Source organism: Rhea americana, unplaced genomic scaffold, assembly GCF_003343005.1.
Source record: "Rhea americana isolate MKP2758 unplaced genomic scaffold, rheAme1 scaffold_77, whole genome shotgun sequence".
NCBI lineage: Eukaryota > Metazoa > Chordata > Aves > Rheiformes > Rheidae > Rhea > Rhea americana.
This window is the reverse complement of record NW_028186945.1, coordinates 2,034,104-2,061,520: the sequence shown is the minus strand read 5'-3', so window position 1 is coordinate 2,061,520 and position 27,417 is coordinate 2,034,104. Positions and strand designations below refer to the sequence as shown.

The 27,417-nt window shown below is 37.4% G+C and overlaps 1 protein-coding gene across 1 annotated transcript in view; it reads right to left on the bottom strand.

Annotated features, from left to right (window-relative positions):
• Positions 1 to 19,271: 19,271 nt before the first annotated feature.
• CWC27 (CWC27 spliceosome associated cyclophilin) overlaps positions 19,272 to 27,417 on the bottom strand; it is a 109,028-nt gene continuing 100,882 nt past the window's right edge. Inside the window, exon 14 of the mRNA XM_085322421.1 lies at positions 19,272 to 19,689. Within this exon, the coding sequence (XP_085178547.1) occupies positions 19,527 to 19,689 (163 nt within the window). The 3' untranslated portion in view covers positions 19,272 to 19,526. The remainder of the gene's footprint in view (positions 19,690 to 27,417) is intronic.

Below are 27,417 nucleotides of genomic sequence, written 5' to 3'. Positions count from 1 at the left end.
ACATATATTTAACCCAACTCCCCCAGATCTCAGCATTGCATTACTGTCTTGCAAATAGCTGTAAAACAAATTGGCAAGGTGTGCGTCTCTTACCCCTGCAGACAGAGCCACAAAATGAAAGCCAGCCTTTTATTACTATCATTAGCTCAAGTCCTAGCGAAGTGCTACAGAGGAAAATTCCTAATCTTGCTGCTTATTATATTGCAAGCAGGCACTTTTAGTTTTAATACAATTCAACAGTGAAAAGCTAAGGAATACCAAAATTAAAAAGTTGCCTATGGTGCTGAGTTTGAATTCTCATATCCTACTGCTGAGCAGAGTTTATCGTGTGAGGCTCGGTGATGTGCTAAATGCAACAATATGGCTTTTCATTCAGAGCTGGCATGTGTCCTGCTGGCTCAGAACTTGGCCAGTATTTTCTTGTGCCTGCCTGCAAAATGCCATGTAAACAAATGCTGTTGGGGGAGTTTCCAGTAGTGTGTAATGGCGAGATACACAAGGGAAGGTTGTCTCAGTGTAATGGGGTATCTGTCTTTATTGGCACATGTCTTCACCACCTGCTTAAGGTATCCTGTAGCTTGATGTTCAAAAAAAAAAGGAAAAAAAAACATAGAAAACACAGAGATGTGGATTCTAGTCCCCAAGGGCACTAAACTGTGGTCTCTCACATCTTAGATGACGGTTTTAATCACAGAGTAGTAGATAATGATGACATTTCTTTTGTGCTTCGTTCCTGTATGAACATATACGTGGTCTGAGTGCACAAACTTGCAAGTGAGAAAGAGTCAACACTTTCATTTTGTGAATGTGGAATAACTTAGCCCCCTCTGCCTCGTGCATCTCAAGCGGTATGCAGTTAGGTATGTAGGTGCTTAGCAGCTTTGCTAACTCGTTATATCCATGGGTGTTTTCAGGAGCTAGGTTTTGAGAGACATGTAAATTGAAGCAAGACTTGAGCTCCCTTATGAGCCAAATATACCAACTTGCCCTGCCTTGATCATAGCCATTAAATAATTTAGTTTTGGGGTTTTTTTTTTGCCTGAAATTCAGATCAGGCCTATAGTGTGTTCCTGCACTTATACTAATTAAATGAGATTATGAATGAGAGAAAACTTTTGTTTCATTGCAATGGGGAGCTGAAAGTTCTTGGGAAACTTAGCGCTGTCTTCAAACAATGCCAAATACTGTTTTAATTGGGATAAATCCTGAGGGATAAGCATTAATTTACGTAGTTTTTGGCTAGCCAGAATATAGTAGTTTTCTTTTTTTCTTTTTGCCTTTTTTTTTTTTTTTGCTTTTTTAATTTTTTTTTTATTGAAATTCTTTTTTTTTCCTGATATATGGCAGAAAAGGCTTGTGAAGGTTTATTTGGCAGTCTGATAAAAGCTTCTGGGTTTTAGGATGTAATTTTTTAATTTTTTTTAAATGATGATCTTCCAAGTCTCTCTCACATCTCTTTCCCCTCTAGAGTAAGCTATGCACTTCAGAAGCTTGGAAAGGAACAATAAGATTTGATGCATGTTTATACAAAAACAATTCATTTAATAGCTGAAGGGGATGGTTCTGTAACAGTAGCATGATTTATAAAGCACAAGGTCAGCTTTGGAGTTTTTGAAGCCTTAAGCAATGGATGATTATAGTGCACCAAACTGGATCAGAGATAGCAGAGTTTGCACCTGCAGTGGCTTTTTCAGCCTTTGTACTCTGTGCCATTGATTGCTCCACGGCCCCTGAGGCTGTCCAAGGTGGTATGATCTGACCTGGTAAAATGCAAAGTCAAACTATCAGGTAAAAAAACAAAAAGCAAAGAAAAATTCTCTATGYAGGGAAGGTATGTCTGAAAAGTTGAATGCTGCTGTCTAGTTGTTCTGTGTGGAGTTAAAAACATCACAGCTCTTACTTGGTTTGGATCTTATTGTATATAACTGGCCCATGTGCTTCTGACTCTTGTTGTGTAGCACTTACAGTGTCAGCTGTGTTAATTTCTTTGTACAATTCATACTTTAAAAGGCAGTGAGAAAGTTGTATGAACAGAGAGTTGAGAGCCAGTCCTTGAAGTGTTTTAGCTTGTAATAAGATTAACTGTATAGTTAGAGGAAGTTACATATATCTGGCACAGACACATCAGATATTGAAATAAATTAAATTGAATTTTATTGCTTTTAATAATTTACTTACAAATACTTTTTTTTAACATGCAATGTAGCTATTACTAGTACACTTTCACTGTGAACACATGGATATTAAATAGCAGGTGATGAGTATTCAGAATGAAGCTACAAAGATCTGTCCCTATAAAATTTAGGAGATGCTAATATGACTGCTTTTGTTTCTCCTCTTTTCAGAGCCTTCATATTTGAAAAGTGGTTGTTTTGAACCYGCAGCATTCCTCTTACCCATGTGCCTCGACTGTCATAATTCGGTGCATTTATTCTTTTTTCCCATGCTGCTTTTGTTGTCCTGGGTTCCAAGAATTCCTTTCTGTAGATGTATTTCTGCTGATTTTTTGTGTTAATTGGTGTGTGATCTTGTTATGAACTCTCTAGCTGTGATCCCAGTAGGTGAGGATTTAATACACAAATACTTCAAGTACTTTTTAGGAGACAAACAAAACGTGATGTCTGACTCCAGTATGGTACCAGGTTCTAAAGCAGTGGTGCTTGTGTGAGCCTTTTGAGCTCCATGGTAAAWTTTTTTTTCCCCCCTTTTCCTATTTTTATTTTGGGGAACATAAATATGTAATAAGCTCTTTTATTCTTTTATTTTTCCGATCATCAGAAATGTTGGCAGTAAGAGGTGAACATGATGATTAGAGCAGCTAGAAGTGCCACTTAATGAACTAAACGTCTCAGTGAAACTAAAAATGCTAGCATTTCTTTAAATTGTTTCGCACCAGTGAAGTGCACCAGCCTTTTAACAGTGCTTCCCACAGAAACTCCCTCCCTCCTTTAGAAAAGATAAACCGTGTGACAAACTCTGGAGCAGAGTGTGGACGGGCTTGCTGACAAGAAAGTCGAAGGTCTGCGAAGACTCTATGTTATTTAAATATAGATGCTGTCCTGTGGCTCTACCACTTCCCTAATTATGTTAGGCTTTTATAAGCTTCAGTTTGTTGGAAAGGTTCATAACATCAGTTCTTGGAAAATAGCCTCAGTTTATTGACTACATAGTATTTTGTTCAACTTAAAATGTGAAACAGTATGTGAAAAGTTCTTTAAAAGCATCAGTGGACTGATTGACTCTGAKCTTCATGTGCCAATTCAAGCTATGACAAGAAAGTTCGTGTTTGGAGTATTTATAAACTTGACGGCCCTAATTTTGCCCTCAAGAATCCAAGCACAAATAGAAAGGTGTAAATAGACATTACATCTTCTGATCCTGGCGATTTTGCTTCTTTTGAAGTTAGTTATATCTAGAAAGTACAAATTAAAAGTATAAATTAATTTCCAGAGTAAATTAATAGCATAATTTAGAGGGATTCATTTGGCAGAATGCTTATGCGTTTGKAGGGGGAAAAGGAAGGGAGTATTAAAAGCATCCATTTATTGCTGTTTGTATTTTGACCTTAAATTAAATTAATCTTTTTAATGCTTTCCCCTTATATCTTTCTTTGATCATGCACATAAGTTCAAATTGTGGTGTCTGCACTTATAAAAGCCTTTGCTTATTTAAGGGCATGGCTGAAAGCATCCSTTCAGCGCCGAGCTGTGACTCACATGCCTTTCAGTGGAGTTCTGCTGCCTGCCTGTATTCTCTAAAGGATTATTTACATGTCTTCATTCCTTGTGGCACTTCTGAAATTGCTCTTAAGTGGTCGGATGTGTCTGCCAGGTTATTGAATTAACTTCTGCTTCTACAAAGCTGGAGCTTATCACTGGAATGAACACACTTATGCTCTGCTGCCTGATGCAGCTGCCTGTGCTGGATCCTTTATCTGGAAGAACTGTTCTCTYAAACTAACAACCATGAGCACAGATCTGGAATTTTTCTGGGTGGGTATTCTCCAGCTGCATATTACGTTCTTGCCTCGAATCCAGATAAATGACCATTACAAAATACACTCTTTCATAGTGTTAGGTGATCAGTACTGAAGGTGAACAGATGTCCAAAGAAACTAAATGTTTCTCAGATGCATATTAACTGTCTTCCCCTTCCTTGTTATTTACATATCTCATTTCAGTCTCWTAAATTTTTTTTATCTTTTCCGATGAATATTTCCTATATCTCTGCCTAAATACATTTGTTCCCTGTCTCATTTTTCCCTTTATTAAATGTGGTAACTACATAAATTCTTTCTCCAGTCCTTTAGTAATACCCATTACTCAGTAGGTTGTCATAAATCTTTTCTATAAGATTTCCTGTTTCCCCATCTTCTGATTTCATAATTTGGGGATATAAGTCATCTGGGTCTAGTGCTTTGTTGGCTTTCAGTAGTTCTAATTGCCTCCTTATCTGTTTTATGAGGAGGGTAAAGCCTTTCAACAATTCACTCCCCCAAGCATAGGAAAACATGCCTCAGTCCTTGGGATGTTATCTGCTTTCTTTTTGTGTGTAGTGATGTGAAAAAATAATTCAGACCTGCAGCATATTAACCATCTATTACTAGTTTTCTGCTTTGATCCTCTGGTGTTCTGCCTGTATCTTTTCTTTGTGTTTCAATAGCATGCTTTTTTTTTTTTTTTTTTAACTTATCCTTTCTCCGTTGTTTTCTCCATTTAGGCATTGCCTTTGCTTACATTTTATACTTACTTTGCTTACCTTTTATACGGTTTCAGTTTTCATATTCATTGTCTTTATTCTTCTCTGGGAAATACAAATTTTTGACAAACTGTTCCGCTCGTCCCTTGTTCATACTGCAAGATTCTGCTCTTATCCACAATTTAATGTATTTTACTGCTGCATGTTTATTGCAAAATGGCACATTTGCAGGCAACTTTTCCTCAAACACCTAATAAAAGCGGATTTATAAAATTTCACCTCTAGCTATTTCAGTTATTCTAAATATGCATTTCCTTACCCAGTGAATATTGTTGATACCTTTTAAAATCTCTCTTTACTATTTGCCCAGAACTGGAGGGCTTAATCAAAAATCCTATTGTTCCTGTCACTGTGCAAACAAAAAGACAATCCACRTTGCTTGCAATTTTAAAATCTCTCATTGTCTCCTCTAAGGCTGRTGTGTGGTGGGTTTTTTGTTTGTTTTTGGTTTTGGAGTTTTTTTGCTTTGTTTCTACAATGGCACTGGTAGTTTGGTTCTGTGTGTGGTAGCACTTTATTCAATTTGGGAGAGGGAATGGAATGAAAATTGGCTGAGTGCAAATGAATCCCCCAGGAGCCTGGGAAATACMAAATCAAACTAAATGGTCAGATCAGATTTAGGCATATGAAAATGAGCCATATGCAAAAGCTGAATTGTAAACGGTTTAGTTGCATTACTTGTCCTTTCCCTCTGAGATTTATCAAATGATGAATAGTAAAGTCACTTAAAGATGAAACAAACTGATTTGATTTCCAGACACTTTCAGTAACGTATCACCTTTCATACATGCTTAGTGTCTGCATTTGCTCTGCACCATTTCAGAGTTTGCTTTTCCAGCTTCTATTGCAAATTTTGTAATCCTATTCCCCTTTGGCCTGGAATTCTAAAATCTATCATCTGCTCTTTCCCAAGAGAGAGCTAAGTTTGACCACAGCTGAGCTTTCCTGTGAGACCACTGTCCTTGCCTGCCAGGGGTTTAGTCGTCTTCTCTGCTCATCCTGTCCCAGGCTTAGGAAACTGTGAGAGCACCCATGGCTGGTAGGCTGCAAGGGTGAAGCCTTGCCAACAAAAAGCCTCAGCCCCGCATTGCTGGCCCAAACAAGAAACTTGTCCCAAGACAGGTTTCTTGGCAGCATAGCCCTTCCTTTGGCAGCCCCGTTGCAGACCCACTGCAACRGCACCTTTCGGCTTCTCATTTCTCTCAACTCTAATCATAGTCCTAACCCTAACCCTAGAATTTATTTCCACCATATAGTAGMGATAAACCCCCCATTACTGGCCTAGATGAGAAACTCTTGACAGGACAGGTTTCTTGACAATGCAGCTCTTTGGATATGTGTTGGTAGGGCTCGATACCAGTCGTTATTGATGCCTGTCAGTAGGTATGGAAACGGACAGGCATTAGTAGGGATCGCTGTTGAGTGGTGTTGATGTCAATGGTCATTGATGCCTACCGAGAACAAACTGGGTCTGGAAGCAAAAGCAGAGATGTGTGTGGAGATGGAGARCCTATGAATAGGGCTGACTATCTCTAGATGTGATTCTTAGCAATGGCACTCCTCAGGAGTGGCCTCTCGATATTGCGAACAGTCGACTTTGATAGTCATTAGCGTGTCCTGCGAGCAGAATCACTGCGAGAATGAAGGCTGTAGATGCCAGTGGAGATGGAGAGTTATGGACAGTGTGAGAGGCAAAGCTATAGATGCCTGTGRAGATGGAGAGGTACCGATGCCTACTGATAGGTATGGAAATGGACAGGCATTAGTAGGGATTGCTATGGAGAGGTGTTGATGTTGCTAGTTGTTGATGCCTGCCGAGAACAACGCGGGTTGGAGAGCTGAGGTGTGTGTGGAGAGGGAGGGGTATTGATGCCTATGAGTAGGGCCGGCTATCTCTACATTTCATTCCCTAGTGATGTGTCTGGTAATTGGTGCTCAGTGCAGCCTCTCAATATTGTGAATGGCCAACTTTCATAGTCGTCAGTGCATCTCACAAGCAGAAACATTGGAAAAACAAAGGCTGCAGAGGCCAGTGGAGATGAAGTTATGGACCGTGCAAGAGGCAAAGCTATAGATGCCTGTGGAGATGGAGAGGTTTCAATGCTTATGACTTGTTTACTGTACTTACGCAGTACATTTGGAGTTACAGGGGCATCCTTTATTTTTCAGCTATGTCTAATGGTGTTTGCTTAAGTTCTGCATCCTGTGAGTCATCTCCCACTGTTCAAAGCCAGGAAAGGGACTATAGAGGTCCTTTATACTGGATGGACTCTGAAGGGTTCCAGATGGTCCCATAAAATGGGGCCTTTCTCTCAGTGGTTTGTGACTGAAGTGTACCTAACCTGAGGGGATCCTTACAAGCCAGGCTGTGAATTTTGCCCACATTTTGAAATAGTTTGGTCGTAAGGAAGYTGGCCTCTCCATGTGCATTTTGATGCTACGCTAACCGGTGTGAAGTCCCAGTGAGAAGGTGTGCCTCTAAATGATACCAAATCCCCTAAATTCTATGTTAGAAACAAAATGCCTAGAGTGATATTATATCCTCATTAACAGCAGCTGCTTTGTGTGTGGCCTTTGCCATTAGCTTGCACTCTACAACTTGGAAAATGGTACATACCGATGTGCAAATGTCTGATTTYGTGCTGAAGGGAAGGCTGAATATGCTTGTACCCTGGCACGTGTATCATCCAACTAATCTTGTGCCCAGATCAACAGCAAGCCTGTAGCTTCCCRTGGGAGAGAAGGCAGCTGGAGTTGTATGTCAGGGAGGATATAAAACAGGACCTGGGAGAAGACTGAAGGGATGGTGAGGTGTGAGAATGTAGCTGTGATTGGCAAAGTGTTTTCTCTCACCCCAGCAGTGTCCAGATCTTACTTTTTTTTGTAAGGGGCTTTGAGGGAAGCGATAGATCTTTTTGATCAGAGGAGACATAGCGGTTGGAATCAGGCTGCTGTTTTAACTATAGCAAGACAAGATACACACGTGGCTTTGCAAAGAAAAAGGATAGAAGAATCCTATTTGAAAGAAAAATAGAGCAGAAAAGGTGTTCTAAAAAAAAACTCTAGAAAAGTTGTAGGGAGAAAGAGGGAAAAACAAAGATCTGGTGTCTTTGCTTGCTTGCTTCTCAGTGCTATCTGTAACTCTAAATAGACTTTTTATACTATGAAGAAATCTAGTAGTGATTTCAGAATTAAGAGTATGTTGAAAAGTATTTTGAAAGCATGACTAAGGCTTGTTTCCTCTGGTAAAGTTCATATTTCATGCAGTAATCACTTTAAGGCTAACAATTTTGGGGTCCTTAACCCCTTATAGGGGAATTGCCTTTGCATTTAATATTTTCTAATAAGAAAGAGAGAGAGGRGGACTAACTCTTTTCTAACTAATTTCTTTATTTTAGCATAAATATAGCTGGGTTGATTAGTATAAAATTTGGAGGACATATTGTGTGACCTCTCAGAGATTTTCTGTCCTATAGCTTTTTAACTATGTCATCATTTTACTTCAGAGAAAAAAAAAWTGCCATATAGTTCAAAATTAATGTTGTGCAATACAAAGTGCTAACTCTGTGATCTCACCATAATGTGGTGCGAAAACCTACGCATAATTGTGGAGAGGATGAAAAAGCTTTCTCTAATCTGCCAAGAGACTGTGTCTTTAGCAATTTCCAAGCTGAGCTCTTTGATAGTTCATGAATGAAGCAGATCTCTTAATTATTTTATTGCTATTTGCGTTCAATCTATTTTGTGAATCCAATGGATTTGCTCTATGAAAGTCTTCCCAGAACTCTGCTGAAAGGGAATTCAGTAAACAATCTCCACGCACTGCGATAATGCATGATTATAATTTGTTTCAAAGTTAGTTTACTAAATATACTACTATAGTTTATATACAACTATAGTTTATAGTTTCGAAGACTTTGCCAGCTTTGAACTCAAAAGCACCTCAGAACAGCTTTCATCTGAACGTTAAGGTCTCTAGCTAGTCTAAAACTAAAGTCTTGAGCTTGAGATCTGGTCTCTTGGAAATGCTGGATCAGTGCTTGATACCTGAAATTTTCACATAGTTCTGCATGGATGTGGAAAACAGCCAGAGTTCAAGTACTGAGCAGGAGTATGTTCTGATTAGATTCCAGTGTCTTCAAGCACTTCATTTATTTTTTTTTTTATTTGTGAGAAATGGGCCAATGTAGCAAGAAACTACAGCCTGCATATTTCCAGGAGAGTTGAACTGCTTTCAGCTCACAGTGTACCCGTGTGTCGTCTGCCCAGTAATGCCTCCCTACAACCTAGGAGTAGGTTTGGCGTAGGGCTTTTGTAAAGAGAAAAATTTCACATTAGTGGAATCCATGCAAATAGATGGAACATTTGACATATGCTTTTCTGTTTGATCTTCCTCCAAGACAGTTTTTGGCAATAACAAAATGTAGTTCTACTTAGCAACGTAGTAACTCATGATATCAGTTAGGTAAAAATAATAACTGGGTAGAAGAGGAGCAATTGTTTGGGTGCAGCCAGTGTATAAAGAAGCAGTGCTCTGTAGTTCTAACTCCTGCTGCTTTGCTCTAACAAGAAAACAAGTTTTCTTTCAGTACACAGCATCAAAGCACAAACGAGGTGCAAGCAGACAGAGGAGATAAGTTAACACTCTGTCTGAAGCAGCATGCGAGTGCTTCTAGCAGCGACAGACTGAGACTCTATAAGGCGCTTCTTGGAAGCGCAGCGCRGACCTTGGCATTCAGATGTGGCCATGTTGTGTCCAGCAGGTTCTAGGCTTTTCTCGGGAGGGGAGGAGGCCTGCAGTCCAGTCTTGACTCTCATTCAACACTGATGCAGGACTATTTTCTTTCGATTATTTTCATGTAAACTGAATTTTTAACATTTCCCTTTAGACCTGAAAAGAAGTTCTGTGCTATGGATCTTATTCTGAAGGGTTTCCATCTTGCTTACTATGTTAAAAAGTCTTCTCATTTTAGAATACTGAGTGCAGTGTGTGCCTTTTGTAGGGGATGCACCCTTGTCTTGTTTGGCTAGCTGTTTCATATTGTCCTGGGGAAAAAAATATTTGGAGATCTAAGGCACAAACAACCCTCATGATAGTCCAATCTGTTTTGATTAGGTAACACTTACCAAAAAAGAGTTGTTGAAGATATCCAGTAGTAWTGGTTTAGTCAGATATTGTCTTGTTTGGGTCTGAGGAAAGCACCATCTATCTGTTCAAGACGTGTCTAGTTTAAGAATGGTCAGTGTTTGGAGCATGTGATGGGATGGTCCTACAGAARGCAAGTCAAACATTGCTCCTTGGGTGAAGGTTTCAGGCCTTATTGTTAACCTAGACAGAAAACGTAACGCACTAATAGTAATGACTGGAGCATCAAGGCTTGTGTTCTGCTAGTAATATGTCCTGGGAGAAAACTGTTATCCTTTTTCACTTCTATGTTGTAACTGATGGCTCTGCTAATTTCCAGAACTAGAGCAGTACACAGAAACGCTACTACTCCAAGCTGTACTGGTATACCAGTGGGGAATACAAAAGACAATTGCTTTCCAGTTTAAAAGAGTTTTCAAGAAAATATATAATATTCTCCTTCAATTTTATTTAGTGAACTGCCAGGTCTGGAAAGATCACCATATCGAGCTATATCTAAAGTTTCACTGATGTGCATAGAAAAATCAAGGTGCCAGAGTCAAGGGCTAGGTGAGAGTAAAGACTGTATTGCAYGGCAGATACAATTGTACATGCTTAATCACAGCAATTGGAATAGAAGATGCCTGATCACCCTGATGATAATGTGTACAGTTTTTCAAAAGATAAAACCAATGGATTCATCCTTAGCCWGACTGCTGACAGATTCTGTTTCCTCATGTGATGTTGAGGTCTCAAACCAAAGAACATCCCATTATCTTACCTTAAGCCCAGTTTACTTTCAGAGTTTAAACACCATTTTATACTCACAGGCCAGAACTACTCTAGTTCACTAGAGTAGCCACACACTTAGTATCTCCATTATCTTCTCTCTCTATAGCAGCACACTTGACTAAAAAGTGAAAGAACCATGTGGAGATCATTCTAAAAACAATTGCTGGAGGCATTTCACTTCCTTTGTGTAGATGTAGCCGATCAGTTATCAAATGACAGATAAGAAGAGTTGTTCCTGATACTTTCTTTGCCTTTTTCCCTTCCTCCTTACTAGGAGGAATTACAACCATTCATATGAGACCATTTTGGAAGTGAAATTGTTCTTGTTATTTTGTCTAGATGTCAGAATTTGCCATGTCAGCACAGGGAAGAAGCCTCTATAGATTCCTTCCCTCCCCAAGGAGCTCTGTCCCCCTCCTGACCAGAAGAGGTCAGGAGCTCTGTCATACCATCTTTTCACACTGGCAACTGGCTTTTGATTCAGTTTCACACATTCATCCAGCCAACTGAAAGGACTTGAGGTATGCGTATTTTTGCAATTTGCAGCCAGAGTAAACATTGTTATTGCTGGTGATGCACCCGTAGAAAAGAAATGCCTATGTCTGACAATAAGCCTCAACTGTTACGTTAAGTTGGTTCATGATGCTGGATTTCATGACCTATGAGAAGTATTCTTTATCATCTTACACAGACTATATAGTATTAATTGCAGGCTAATTTGCATTTCAGCAAACATTTTCCTTCCAAAGGATGTTTTTTTTCTCTACTTCCTATTATTCTTCATAACATGATGAAATTAGCTTTGATAGCATGAATCTACTTTGATTACCTAATTTCCTTCTAGCACATGGGCTTCTGGATAACAAAGTAGTAATGTTCGACAGTGTGACCTATCATCTCCTATGGCGTTCTTGTAACTTCTAGAGAAGTGTGGCCTAGGTGAAACTACAGCCAGAAGGACCTGCAAACGTACTGGAGAATGAGACTGGAATTCATGGTGGTTGTGACTCACTGGAGAAACATCCTGAAAAAGTCAGATGCAGTTCAATACAGATGAATGCAAAATACCACTTCGGGGAATAATCAACTTACTTAAAAAAAAAAAAAAAAAAAAAATACAGGATGGGAAATAGCTGCTAACAAGTAGCTCACAAGCAAAGAATCTTAGAATTATAAGGGTTCACAAGCTGAACATGAGTCACAAAAAGTATGTCATGGGGAAAGGGTGAAGCAAGGCCCATGTTTGGGTGAATGGACAGGAGTCCTATGAATTCAGATTCATTCCTCTCTTTTTAGCACTAATGAGGCTTTAATTAAAATGCTGCATCCATTCTTCTGTAGGTACCATAGCTGAAGAAGAGTGCAGGCCATGTGGGAGAAAAGCCAGAGAGGATCAGTAAGAATGCTTTAGGGTTATACAAAACTGGTAAAAATTTGGGCTTGTTTATTCTAGAGAAAAAAAAGTTGAGAGGAGACATGATAGGTCTTCAAATGTGTAAAATAATGCTGCAGAGAGGAGAGGGAATAAATTGCTCCCCATACTCATTCAGAATAGGACAAGAAGATACAGATTTACCTATGGCAAGGGAGACTTCACTTAGATTTTAGGAAAATCTTTCTGAAAGCAAGAATTGTCACGCATTGGAAAAGGGTGCATTGTGGAGCTGTGTAATATTCGGGAAGAGAGGTTAGACAAACCTCTGACTACTTTTAAGTTATGTAGATGCATTTGATTCTGCCCTGTCTATTCAGACCTGAAATCATGCTTAGTGGCTATGTAGTTATCGTTTGGTGAGCTCTGTGAAAAAGGCTGCTCTATAGAAGTACTGTATATTAAGCACAGCACCAAAACACTGTGAAAAGAGAAGCTAAGGGAATATTGGTATCTTAGGAAGCCCACTGTTTTGGTGTAGGTTTTGGCACTAAAGATTCTTGTCTTATTCACTACTGTTAAGTGACTCAAGACTTACCTTTTGTTCAGGTTTGACTTCTGCACAATATCACCATTTTTTTTTTCTTTCTTGAAGTTGTTGACTTCTCCTTCCCTAATATTGCCTATATTTCTGAGAGGTATAATGCATATTTATTCACTTTTAGTCTGTGAACCTACTCCATGATAGAATTTCTGTCAGACTTTTAAATCTTCTTTTGGAATGTACCAGCTCAGCCTCAAAGCTGTCTTTTCAGATGCATTCGTATCAGCCAGAAAATGTGGACTTTTTAGGTATTCAAGGCAGAAGTCTTTACAGATAATTTGAGGCATTAAGTCTTTGTGCAAGATGTCTTCGGAGTTGCACTTCAGCCAAATAATTTAGCATATTTTTTAATAAAACTGTATTCCACAGAGGGTGACCAGAAGCTACACAGTGTGTGTCCATAGCTACTTGATATTATAGCGACTTGCTCAAATCTATCAGAGTGCTCTTAGTCTTTTCTGTGCTCACAGGTGGCTGCTCCAAGAGCCACGTGGAATTATTGCAGAAATAGCAAATGCTCTGTCACTGTCCAAGCTCTTTCCTTGCCTTCTCCCCCTCCAGTTTGGAATCTGAATGAAACCTTTAATATGAAAACTGAAAGGCAGCAGGTTGGAACAATATTGTGATACTTGTGAAATGCAGATCGGATATAAGCATTTGAACAGCCAGATATGAGAGAGCAATTATCCACTGTCTGGTTCCAGTTTCAGTAGTGTAGCTGTTTTGACTGACAGTTCATAAAAACATTCTCAATAGCAAAAGAATAGTTGCTTACCCTTCTGTAGATTTTCTGAGATGGAAAAGAAAGAACCCAGAACATTTGCACATTTTGGAGTTGTCTGAGTTTGGTCTTAAAAGACAAAGTAACAGAGGAAGAATGGCAGCAATTCCACCGTTCTGCAGAGTAAATAAAGAAACGTTATTCTGCAGAGTAAGCGTTAATTTTCTATCTGAATGCAGAAATGTCATAGACTACTGTGGTAGATATATTGTGCACTGGGAATCCTCTCATGCCCTGCAATTTTACTTGAAATGCCTAGCCAGGTTTTTTCCATGCTTAGGAACCACAGTTGCTCACCTAAGTTCCCAGCTCCTTTGTCAGCCTGTGGTCTCCTCCTGTGCTTCTGTTTTTCTCCAAATCTTGCTTACAACATCCTAATGGCTGAAACACTGGGATTGTTTGCAGGCCAGCGGATTTTCAATCCTATAATTTTATGGTGCATGTAGCAGTACTTTTCTGTTGTGGATTTTGAAAACTCACTCTCTCGTGGACTGAAATCAAAGTCTTTCTTCTTGGCTCCATGAAGAGATTCTGAGAGTGAATGAGTGGATTTCCTCTAAGCTATCACGTCAGTGTTCTTGATAAAAGCTAGAGWGTGTGGCAGGAACAAACATTTCTTGTTTTCTTTAACCACTAAGATGTTTGTTTGAATAGACAAGTATTCAGCAAAGAAACACTGTTATTTCATTAAAATGTTGTATCTCTTGAATAAATTATCCTTTTAAAAAGCACATTACTGGAATCAATACTGATATCTGAATAGACTTTATACCAGGAAAAAAATCCTGCATTCTCACCATAACTTGAATCAGTAACAACAATGAATTTGCAGTACAGACTGGTTTAGGCTTTTCACTTAAATGGTTTGCCCGTATGAAAAAAAAAAGATGTAGTTTACCAGAAACACTGTTGCAAATTGACTATAAATAAAGTCTATGGGTCAAACTTGTCTTCTAAAGAAAGGAACTTGAGAAGAAATGCACTTGTTTTTTATTTTACCTTCTAATCTCTTTCTGAAACGGTTGGGTCTGGTACTAATTACTTTTTGGATATGAGGAGTGTATTAGCTTCACTTAAGTAGTCATTAGAATTTTTTTTGTTAGTGTTCTTGCCATTCCTTTTCAGTCAGTTGCCTGTTTTAAGACTTTGTCTGAGAATATGCTGTCCTGCTTGCTTATGAAGTCATATGTATATGCTACAAATTTGCTTTTGAAAAATATCTTTTTCATGATGAATATTCAGGTAGCTACTGAATTCAGATGCATTTCTCAGTTGTGTGCTCATATTTCTGGTTAAGTTTAAGAATTCCAAAAATAATATCAGAGAGGAAAGCTCAAAAGCTCATTGCTTTTGTGGCTTTTTTCACTGAGACCAGTTTTAGGCCATATTTCCAACGATCAGGCTGTACTCTTTAATTCTGTACTATATACATAAGCTGTGTGCGCTACAAATGATGTTTTTTTAGCCTCTCCATATAGCCTATTAAACAGTAGTTGGAATATTTCCATCTCTAAAGAGAAACCTTTGGCATAAATAATATTGTCATTTGGATAGGCTAGACATACTTTTGCAAAGTGACCTTGTAAAAATATTGTCTGAGGTATGGCTGAGCCTAAATTATATGACAGTGAGGTAGTATATTCTGGTCCCTCCTGACCCACCTGAAATTAAACAAAACACAGTAGAATGCATCAAAGACTGAAGAAAACAGTTTGTTTAGTTGCAGCCGGTTATGTAAATTCTTTGTTTGGAAAAGGGAACCATTGCTTGCTTTTTCTGTCTGATGACTTTTGTCTTGAAATAAGATGATTGATAGAAAACACTACAAGGAGACTCTTCTGCCTGCACCGTGAATGCAAGTCTGGCATAGCTGGGTCAGAAGAATTCTTCTTCTCCCTTTTATAGCTCTCTCAAATGTTTTTCTGTGACATACGTTCATTAGCAGGGGACAGCTTGATCATTTGGGTGCTTTACATGGCAACAGCTTGCTCTGTATTGCAACATGCATGTTTCTGTTTCCCTTCAAGGGCTGATCTTAAAAATTTCTTTCTACTCTGTAGAGAAGTGATAAATATAGCTAAATATCCCATTTACTTACTCATCCTCCTGAATCATTATTCAGTCTTTAATGCTTACTGTATCATCTTGCCAAATCGAATCCGATTTGTAAGAACAAATGAGGCCAACCCATTTACAAACTTAGATGTAGAAACACCTACCTATTTTCATATTCCATCACTAGAAATAATTCTTATGCTTACTGTGTAAGCTTTTGAGTTTATATATGCTGGAAAAATAAGGCAGAGTGTAGTGTAGTTGTAATCTTTTCTAAAACGACTATGTATATTGAATTGCACTTCTGTTTTCTTTAATCCTGTTCATGAAATGGAGCTTGCAAATAGTAATTACTGATCATGGAATTCTAGGTTTAGAAATTACTATTATTTTCTGCCATTCCAGTGAAATAACTTTAGAGATAAAAGAACCTAATCCCTGATAAGTCAATTCATAAAGGTATTTTGGTATAATTAGAACAATATAATAAAGTTCCCCCCACACAAAAAAAAAGAAATGGAAAAATACCAGGTTGCTTATGAATCGGTATCTCTCACTGCTTGCAAAGAACGTGGCAGGGCACTCGGTATGAGCAAGTGAAAGAAGCATTCTTTGAGTGCAATGCTGCAGTGAAATATGTTTGACTCAGAAGTTACTTCTGAAGCGAGCATACACTATTTTGGAGTAAAAATTTCAATAGCTGCTGCAAAAACGCAATCTTCTAGACTGTGTTCAATTTAAAGAAAGAATTTCAACTTTTATTGCTTGGTTGCTATGCAAAAAGAAGCTGCAAAAAAATAACGGCTAATCTAAAGCTATTCTGTCACAGCTAAGTATTAGACTGGACTTTCAAGTTCATAATTCTTATTACTGGAGTGTATGAATGTCATATTTTACTGTGTTCTGAGGTTCTGTCTTTTGTGAAGTCTCCATCCAAGCTGTTAAGGTAGAGTCCTCATTCTTTCCTGCTCTTTTNTTTTTTTTTTTTTTTTTTTTTTTTTTTTTTTTTTTGTCCTAGTGGAGAAGGTTATTCTCCAGTATTTTATATTTAAAAAATCGAGACATGTAGGTTTGACCCCCCTGCCCCCACCAAACTAGCTTTCAGACATTTTTACTCCATTGAGGAGTCCTACTAGTTGCCAATTACAGGTTGCATTTGTAAGATTCCGTTCTATGTTCAGATGTCCTGAGCAGCAGCCATTTCATATAAGTCAAGTTAATGTCATGTTTGTGCAACAGTCTGCCATATTAATCACTTCTAGCAGGTAAAGGATGAATTAATATGATGATATTCTGATGGACATAATCAGGTTAAACGGTAGCAAATTCTCTTCCTTGGTGAAAGCAGGAGTCGGTTGTCCAGCAGCCTGTAGTTCAGGCTACATCTGTGCACAAAACTTGTGGATTGCTAGAGTCAAACTGAAGGATTAATTTATGATAGCRACTTCTTCTGCAGCAGTCCCAAACTGTGTCTTTTTATTATTCTAGTCTCTTYCTCTTCATCTACGTCCACTCAGCACCTTAACACTGTGTCATAGGAAGTGGATAGATGTTTATGCTTAGCCACCTGAAAAAACTTAGTGGGGCACTCAATCCACATACATAAGATGTTATGAAAAGGATGGTATGGTGCCATGCTTACCTGGTGAGCTGATGGAGTGGAGTCTGTGTGCTTGGAGCTCAAAYGTAGGCAAGTAAACATTTGTTTCTTTAAATGGAATAAACCTACTTTCAGATGAAGCAGCTACCACTGTGTTCCACTACAGGATAACTTACGGAATGGAAATACTATTGCCGTCAGTAAGCTGAACTGCAGTTAGAGTATAGTGAAATACAAAGCGACTGTATTGGTTGATAGATACATTTCTGATGTTCTTAGTGGACATCCAGGCAGCTAATGCTTTTTAAGCTAAAATGCTTTTAATACTGCCCTTTTCTCTGAATGCAACAGGTGTATCTTACCTGCAAAGCTTTCAAGTACAAATACAAGCCTACTTTATAGAAACTATTTACATAGAGCACTGTTGTATGCATCTTCAATCTGAGTGAACTGCAGGCACAACTAGTATCATTTCGGMGAGTAGATGTCAAAAGCAAGTGCCAAACACTGTGTTTTCTTCTTGAGCAGTGCAAAGAAAAGGGTCTTAGATATCTATATTACAACTATATAGAAATCATGCCACCTATGTTCATGCACGTGAGGTACTAGCTACCAGGCAGCGTTTGCTTCAGAGAACTGTAGCAATTTTAGCCTTTTTTCTTAGAGGTTCTTTTTCTTTGATTTTGAGTTTAAGGAGCCATATTTGAATGCATGCTTCTGACATCAGCTTTACATAATTTTGTTACCAGAGGTATCTTAAGTAAAATGCAGCTCTGCTTTTGTCTTAGTGAAATGAATAGAAGTTTGACAATTTAGACGATGTGATCTGCTCACTTGCAATAATGAGCATTTCAACAAATAACTTTTCTCTACACACAAAACAAAAAATAGAGATGACTGACTTAGTATGTGTCAAGGATGTTCTTGGCTTTGGCAATAGCAGCCCAGTAGAAAGGGACTTAATGATTAAATAACTTTGACTCACTAGCTTGTGAATGGCAGTGTTTAAGAATGTAACCCCTCTTAACTTCTCTACACCATGGTACAGTATAATTCACTCAGCCTGAGAGGATAATGACAGCTTCATACAGGAACTCACTTCACACCTCCACGTTTTCTTCTTATCTCAAAGATTACACAGTACATTAAAGCAATATTCTACATTAATCTAACCTCTGACATTCGGGCCACATTTCCCCACTGACGCAGGGTTATGTAGCTCACACCTCAAACCCTATCAAGAAACTTGGCCCTGGCAGTTTGATAAGGCCACCATACCTTACTGAACTTGTTCTAAAAACGACATCAGCAAACCGCTCTTCTGGTCACGCTTTTTAATGACCTTGCTCACTTCTGTCCCTCTTCTTTAGCTATCACACATATGGGTAGTCTATGCTTCTGCAGCATCAAAAATGTTKTAACGGCAGAGCTTTGAAGCATCCTATTTTCTGCAAAAAAGTATTAGGTCCTGAAGGGAAAAAAAAAGTCTGTAGAAAGACTTTAATCTTCTTTTGCAAACTTGAGMTGTTGTTAATTATTAGATACTAAAAATAATGCTTAAAAACAAGATTTAAGTTTTTAATAGGACTGACCAGCATTTTAACTTTGAACTGGAATCAATTAACAAACCAGCCTTCATTATCAGTTATTTTATAGTGAAAAGTCTGCCAGTGGCATGCTTAGTGTTCTGCAGCAGTTTAAGCAACCACTGTAGTACATTCAAATTTTGTTTATGTGGTAAAGTTAGTGAAACAACACTCTCAAAATTGTGTATTATCTCGTCTTCCAAACTAGCATTGGAATACGAAGTGTCCTTTCAAGACAAGGAGATGTTAACTGAATCCTCCAATTAAATTTAGTTTGTTTCAAGAAGGCAGGGATTATTTTAAGGACTATGCAAAAAATTTGGAATTCTGCAAGCGTTATCATCTTAATTCTGTGACAGAGTGGTTCAGGAAGCCAGCAGTTACTGCTGAAGTATTTATATTCCTTATCAAAATAATATATATATATATATATTAAAATCATAATTTCAAAAAATTTCAAAGGACTGCCAATGGGGTTTTATCTTCTAATTTTATGCTTACTTAAATGAATTTTGGTTTGTTATCCTGAAAATTTTTTGATTACCATATGCTTATTAAACACGCATAGTATCTACTGTAATGAAAATACAGACCAAAATCAACTTGGCTGTTTTATTAAATACATAGTTCTAAAAACTTTTAAAGAGAGAGATCGTATAATGCACTGAGAGCACTTTCTTTACTGCACAACTTAAGAAACAATGATAGCTCTGCCGCAAAATGAGACGACAGGTTCTTGAGAGATTCCTTTTCACACTTATTCAGTGATATTTTTAGGAACTAGAGCTACAAGAGAGCCAGTGCTTTACCGCAGTCACTTTTCAAGTCAGCCCTGGCTACCTTTACATTTACTTTATCTCCTTTCCTTTTTTTCTCTCATTATCTTTTTGCTTTCTTCTCTTCTCCTCTTATTTACTGGATTCCTCGGATCATAGATCTCAAAAGTATCTTCATCCTGCATGCTGGCATCTTTCACTTTTCTGCTTCTATCTTCAAACTGAAGTACATGTGACATCCTACAAAACAAATAAAACGTAGCTCAAATACAGTGAAAGAACTGAACGTTATGATTTGTAATTATGATGTGCATAGAAAGATTTTTAACATCAKGATTTCTTCTTGTGTAGAGCAGAAAATGTTCTTCCCCCCCACCCCTTAGTAGAASCTGATATTACAGAGTAACCACTCCTCTGAAAAAAAAACATTTTGAAAAATACAGCTAGAATTTGCTCTAATGGGTTTAATTCCAAACATTGAATTCTTCTATGTTGCCTTTTTCTAGGTAGTTTATCATCTTCCCTAACATTCTGAATAATTTTCTCAGGAACAGGGAGTGTTTCTCAAGTTTTCCTATTAGTCACTTTGGACTTCCTTTCACGGCTATAGTGGTTAGTTGCAGAAGGGGAGAAGAGCTTGCATGGAAAACTCTAAAGTAGGTACGGAGAAGAKCAAGAGGAGAAGCGAAGCCTCCAAGTCCTTCTGTTCCTTAAATGGGCCCAGGTTATGCTTTTCAGTGCTTAGATAACGGACTGAACTCATGTTTTGTTCAAGCCGCTGTTTTTCTGTTGTTGATTAGAAAGCTTCACCATACTGATATTTCTCCGTTTCAACAAATTCCCAATAGTCTGAAAACATCACCATAATTCCGAATCAAAAGTAGCTTGTTTGCTGCACTCAGTGGCAGGAAAGCCTGAAGGTGATCAACTCTGGCCTTATTAGTAGGTGTCCCTGAGGTGGGAATTAATATGGAAGCTTTCAGAAAACTTCTAAGTTTTAGCCTAGATAAACAAAATCTTACAGAAGTTCAATCATTTGCTCTACTTAAAAAAAAAAAAAGAAAAAAAAAAAAACCACACACACAAGTTTACCAGCTGTAAACCTATTGGTCTTTACTGACAATTTAGATACTTTTCCATATCACTGAATACTGGATGTGGTTTTATTTTAAGTACTTTAGCTTGGTTATAGGATTAACACTTTTTACCACAGCTGTTACATTTTAAATGAAAAGCCCACTTGACTATTTAACAAGACTCTTGAATATACAGTAGTAGTAAAGCTGCTACTTATAAACCAGCGGCAGGAGAAAGAAGAATTATAAAATTYGTATGCTCAATTAAAAAAAAGTAAATCTGGATTCGAGATTTTTCACTGAATACAAATGTGCCTAGCAGAAAAGCCCACTTAAGTTTGGCTTCTGTATCAATTAACTGCAAAATTTCTTTGACTGACTTTAACAGGACAACTGAAATTATTAAGAACTAYACGGAACTGAATCTAAGCATACTGATCTTTATAGCATTAAATAATCCTACAGTTTTTCTGAAAGTCTGGGGAAAAAGTTTTGTTACAAGGGAAATACTGCTTCATCAGTCTCTAGCAATATTTAAAAGGTCSTGAATTAAACAGCTTTCTTCAAAGAGCTGAAGTGTGAATTTCCATATATAAAGAAAACAAAAAACAAGCTCAGTTATTGTAGATTACAGTATAGTACTATTAAAGAAATCAGATAAAAATGAAAGATATAGTCTGCATGGAATCTATTTGAAAGCTTTGGAAAAACCTTAAAAACAGTAATTGTGATTTTTTTTTTCTTTCAGCACAATCAATTCCTGACATGTGGGTTTTTATACATCTCTTACTGAACAGAATTAAGAGCATGTCCTATAAGAATTATTTCCTAAGGTTGTTTCCAATATATAAAGCTTCAGTAGTTTATAATGCTGTATATACTAGTAAAACCCAAACTTATTTTCTTAGTCATATCTACAATTCAGAACAACATAATGTACCATCAGAGTGACTCATGATTGCGTATTTGTAGTTTAATTATAAAAACATTATTTCACAGTGGAGGGACTGAAGTAATTTATTTTAGTTAACATGCTTTCTGCCATTTGTCATAGTCTTCTGAACTTATTAAGGATGAGCATTAGGTTTTTTTGTGTGTGTGTGTGTTTTTTTTTTGTGTGTGTGTGTGTGTGTTTTTTTTTAAGAATGCATACCAAATCTCTCTATTTCAGCATGAGTTAAACTAGAGCCCCAAAGAGTGTTCTTTGGTGAATGGTTTTGCAGTGTGAATGTGAGTGTATCTAGAGGTGTAMTCGCACTTACCAATTCATCAGCTTATATTTTCAAAGAACACACCTGCAGGCTACAACTAACAGGAATTAAAAACAAATACATCTCTAATTCTTCAATCAGACCATACAGTGTCCCAGCTAGTTTGAGAATTAGATGCAGTAGCTATAGACTAAGCAAAGTTTACTCCTTTCCCAGAGCTGAAAGAGGTCAGTCTCTGACTGCTATTCATAACTTTCCATTGAGGTGCTCCCAGCTGTGATTAAAAATAAGCCAATATTAAAATGTTTTTTGTATTCCCAGAATGAATTTCAGAAGCAGAATCTCACAGGTAAAGCAATATAAACACAGACTGTAGTGAAGATTTCAAAAATATTTTCCTGCTGTAAACTTAAGCTTATTTTTGCAAGTCATRCATCCTCATGGGGATACCCATTTTGTATTTATCTAGATGGTAAATCAGACTTCAGACTATTAAAAAAAAAACACTTCAAATTATTTTCTTCTTTAAGGGACATAGGAAGTATCTAATAACTATTTCCATGTGAATTATTTGAATTTATAATAATTCTGCTCAAGCGCCTCCAACAGAAGCCTTGTCTTGTACCACTAAACCTTTCACTTCTGCAAAAAATACAGGTTGCCTAAGAATTTTCCTGGTTCAGCTTATAGCTCTCTTCCCTCTCTCATGCTCAGCGGTGCAGTGGAAGAGTGAAGCTGCTCAGCTGCCTGCCTGTAGTCCTGGTGCAGAAAGCTCTGACTTCATCTCCTGCAACCTGGTCTTCAAGAACCTACTGGGTAACTCGTGCTTATCATCAGCTCTTGACACTTCATTTTACACTAATATGACAAAAAAAAAAAAAAAAAAAAAAAAAAAAAAAAAAAAAAAAAAACAAAAAAAAAAAAACCACTTTGTTTTCAAAATTTAAAGGACGAAAGGTATCAGTTCTCCTATATAAGATTCTAGAAAAAAAAGTTTTGCAGCTTAGTATTTTTGTTCAAAATTAGTTTTAATAAAGTAGCTTTCCAAACTGACAATTCTGGCCTGAAGTATCTAGGTGTGCAAATTGTTGACTGACTTTCTTTAGAAGAAAAAATAACCACAGAACTATTTGCTTAGCCTTTCTAGTTAATGGAAATGGCAATAGGGCCAAGTCTGTAGTGCAGCAAATCAGAATCGGCGATCTTTCTTAGCAAGAATTTATTGCTGGAAAGGGCTCATTTTTACTCAGCCCAGACAATAGTATCATACAGCGTAACTGTTGCTCTGTGCTATGTAATGGGGGAACACCTGCACCTCTGCACTGCCCTTCTTCCTCCAGTGTATTAAGGATTATTCAGTAGCTGACTGTGTTCTGTAATCCAGAAATTAAATGCCTTCATGCATTTGACTGTGAAATAGTTGAACTCATTTAAGTTGGTTTCAGAGACAACATAGGATTTCAAAGGTAGTCTGACACTCACCTGGCCTAGTTATATGCCCAGAAGATGATTTTTGCAACACCGCAGAGTAGCTCTTACATGTCCTTAAACAGTGGCAACTATTACATTACTTTATTCCRTTAGTGATCAGTTTGACTGCTTTCTAGCAAGTAACTACTGACCCTAGAAAAACTTTTACTATACTAAAAATCACTTAAGAATTATTACAGTATGATTAAGCTGTGTGTCTAGCAGTCCAGCCTAAGCAAAACCTTAGAAAATTAAATTACTATACTTGTCAACTGTGTAGCRAAGAATGAACCTCACTTACATTACTCTCCAGGCAGACTCAACCAGTTTGTTCAGGAGACAGAACATGTTCTTTCAAACTACTCTACTGAGATGGCACTTGTAAGAAAAGATAATGATATACAGTAATCCCAGTGGTTTTGCGATGTGTGAGCCACGCACTGGATCTGAACCATATGTCAACTGCTGGCAGGTTGCAGTCACGTTAGGTGTAGCATAAACAGAAGTCCAGTATCACAACTGCTGTGGCCTTTCCAGAACTGCTCTCTGGGAGAAGGCAAAGCGGCAATCGGTGAATGCAATCATTTTGAATCTCAACAAGAGCAAGGAAGTACTATAAATATTTTTGCACTAGTGATGAAGGGCTGATCTCCACACAAAATATACTGCACGGATCAGTGACTTTTATATGAACTGAACATAAGTGCAAAGCTGCATTGCTTAAAATCACACTTGCTTATCAAAYCAACACAACTATTGGCTGTTACCAGCCCACCTGCTGCCTGTGCAACCATCCTTGCAAAAGCTACTGTACATGGCAAACCCTCTGGTGCCTCAGTCACTTCAGTGGAGAGCCCACAACATTACCTTACACTCACCTATGTCAACATTTTAAACAGCTGAGCTTTGCAATAAATCATCAACAGCTGTGGACAAGATTATATTCTGCCAACTCTGCTGTGAGGGCAGGAACTCTTGGCAGAGAGGCAGTAACTTCTAAAGCAGTTTGAGCCAGAATTCACCTGGAGCTGCCTGCATAAACATGCAGCTGGCGATACATCCTTTGTCACTGCGATCAACCAGCACCAAGAACAGTAACATACAGCTTGTCATAGTCTAATCATCAGTGCTCCAGCTGCAGGTCTTTATGTTACTAAATACACACCACTTAGAGACAGTACATCTAAATTCATACCAAGAACCTGGGTAAAAATTACATACTGGTTCTAAAGTCAGCTTAAATGAACTAAGYAAATAATCAGACTGCTTTAAAATTTCCACTACCAGAATTCTGAAATATTTGTGCTACATTGTATGTATTGGTTCTCTCCATCAAGAGGTTTAAAATGGAGAAAGRGGAAACAAGCATGTGTGGTGGAAAGAAATTCAGTGCTTTCTCCTGTGTTGTACAGGCTGTCTAAAAAAGAAAAGGGTAGAAACCAATATGGATCATCACTATCAGTGCTATTTTYGAGTTTAATACCACTTGCAGGTAATGTGCTACCTTCTTTTTCACTTATGAATAAATGCTCAATATACTTAAGGAATATACTAATCATCTCAATATACTTAAAAGAAAAATACTGAGAAGTATTCAATTACTACTGCTTTCTTTAAATTATATTCTATCTGCAACTTAYATTTTCCTGCAAATACTATGCATGGGTATGTTAAACTATAAACATCACACAGAAAATGTTACAATATTTTCCTCCCTCATGATACGTAGGTGGTAGATAGAAATGTAGCTCGTGAACAGATGAAAAAACATATGAGTGAATCTACAGATCAAAGCAAATGAGGTCTCTCTCCCAAGTCAAAAAAATGTGTTAGCTGTTCTGGAAGAATGAACTCACTGGCACTCTTTCCACTTCCAGCAGTGTAGCGGGTGGCACAGGAAGAGGAGAGACAGATGAGAAACAGAGAGAGACCAAAAAGAAAAATAAATGGAGGAAGGTAAAGAATAAAAAAGATAGGAATGAGAAACAAAAACAGAGAAAAAGAGACTTACTAAAATGCACATAAAACAAAATCCCAAACAACAAAAGTAAGCAAGAATTTTAATTTGAGGCAAGAGAACAAGAGTAAGAATTTAACAAAAACGAATGCCAAACCCATAAAACAATGAAAATCTTAAAGGAATAAATAAGTTAATAAAATCCAATCTGGTCTCCAGTGTTCTTCAGAATTGAGATGCTACAACCACCATGAGCCTCTTGGCTCAGGCTGCCTTCACCAGTCCATAACAGCATCTAAGAGTTTTAAACAACAATTATTTGTAAGTACAAACCAACACRAGAGAGGAAATATGTTTATGTCTCTGCGATCAAAAGGCACTAAGAACAACCACCATTAAGTGGTTTGTGCAATATAACTCTTGCAGGAAAGGTCCTACCTCATTTTTTCTCTGTCCTATTGCACTGGTCAGCTTCATTTTTATTTTAGTTTAACATAACCCATCATCTCTATTTCTACACATAGCAATCCTGAAAAGTAAACTTCTCTCTCTTGTACAGATCATGAAAAGGAAAAAAGAGTTCTTCCCCCAAGTACTTGAAAGAGGTTCTGATTCTGATAGTAATGAGAGTTGCATGGATTGCATGAGYGCAGTTACGAAGTTTCAAACCTGGATTTATCTGTTCCATTCTCAATGCTTCACACAAGCCATTGCTATCACAAAAAGATGTGTATAGGGGACAGGCTTCTGCTAATTTGTTTTGTCTCTCAGTAATCCACTGGTATCTGAGCTATGCCAATTACCTAAAAAGCCCCTACCCATCTGTAGCACTTGGTACTTACTTAAAACCTTCCCCGGAATCACAAACTGTTCAAGGCTGGGCCTAGTTTGCCAAACCTGATGTGATTTCATTTCAGCGAAGTTTTATAATGTCTCCTAATAATAATCTACAGTCCTCAGGATTCTGCTGTGATTTTTGGTGCTAACAGATTTCTCCTTGTTTTGCTGCTTGTTTGCACCAGTCCATGGTCCTTTGTTCCTCTTTCCCCAACTCCTTTTCCTAAGAATTGGACTGCTTTTCCCTCCAACTCTTTGTGCTTTCACAGAACATTCTATCTTCCAAATTATTCAGCTTGCTATTTGAGAAAAGGAAAGAAGATTTGCTACTCAGGTGTAACCAAATTTCAATCATTAGTCATTCTGTGAAAGTAAGTTATTAATGTAAAAAAAAAAATGGTGAGAAGAATATTGAGAAAATTATTGCTAAGTATACAAATATTAGTCATATTGAAGTCAACTTCACAAGTATTTAAGTCTATATCAAGATAATATTTGTTTCATCAATTGGCACTAGTTAATGAATATGGTACGCAGCACAGATTTTAGACTGGAATGTAAAAGAATCAATATAATATTCTTTTCTCACTGTTGTTATAAATACCATTTATAACCCACCTCACCCCCTGCAAAAATATAAACACTCTTGCAAGTTCATGTCATTTCTGCAAGACCTAAAAGCTGTATTTTCAAATTTTTGAATCAATGGACTACTAGAGGTCTACAACATTTCAGTATTCAGATGGTAAAAACAATTAACATGTCATTGCTTCTATTGCACAGAAATCACCTCAAGTCTAAGTAAAAAAAAATAGACAAAAATATAATTTAAAAATATCCTATAAAGTCAGRCTCTGGACTTCAGTTAACCTTGACTAGCCCTTTGAAATTGTATTATAAATATAGGAGAATGAAGAATTTGGCTTCACTCTTCAGAGTATTCAACGATCTGTGGGTCCTCCAAAGTCCAAGAAATGAACTGCATAYATTTTTTCTTGGTGTAGGCCTACAGCATAAAATGATCAGAAAAGAACATTTGCAGATACTTCTAATGATATTTTCATGAAATATTTTATTTAAATGCCATAGTCTCAGTTTTACTCCAAAATATTTGCTATAAAAATAATAAAAAAGGAATAGTTTCGAAGTGTGGGATACCCAGATTACAAAAACAAGTACATCAGTGTTTGTAAAGCTAACAACAAAGYAAGCTTTTCTTAATGAAGAGTAGTGCAATAGAGCATCCATTTCTTCTACTGCTTAACACGTTGCTAAGCATTTTTTTCTCTTAAAAAGATATAATTGTAAGTAAACTTCTAAGGGAAAATCAATTTAACTACAAAAAAAGCTCATCCAATTCAAAAGAATATTATGATTGGGAGAATTTTTTTATAATATCAGAATCAGAAATATATTA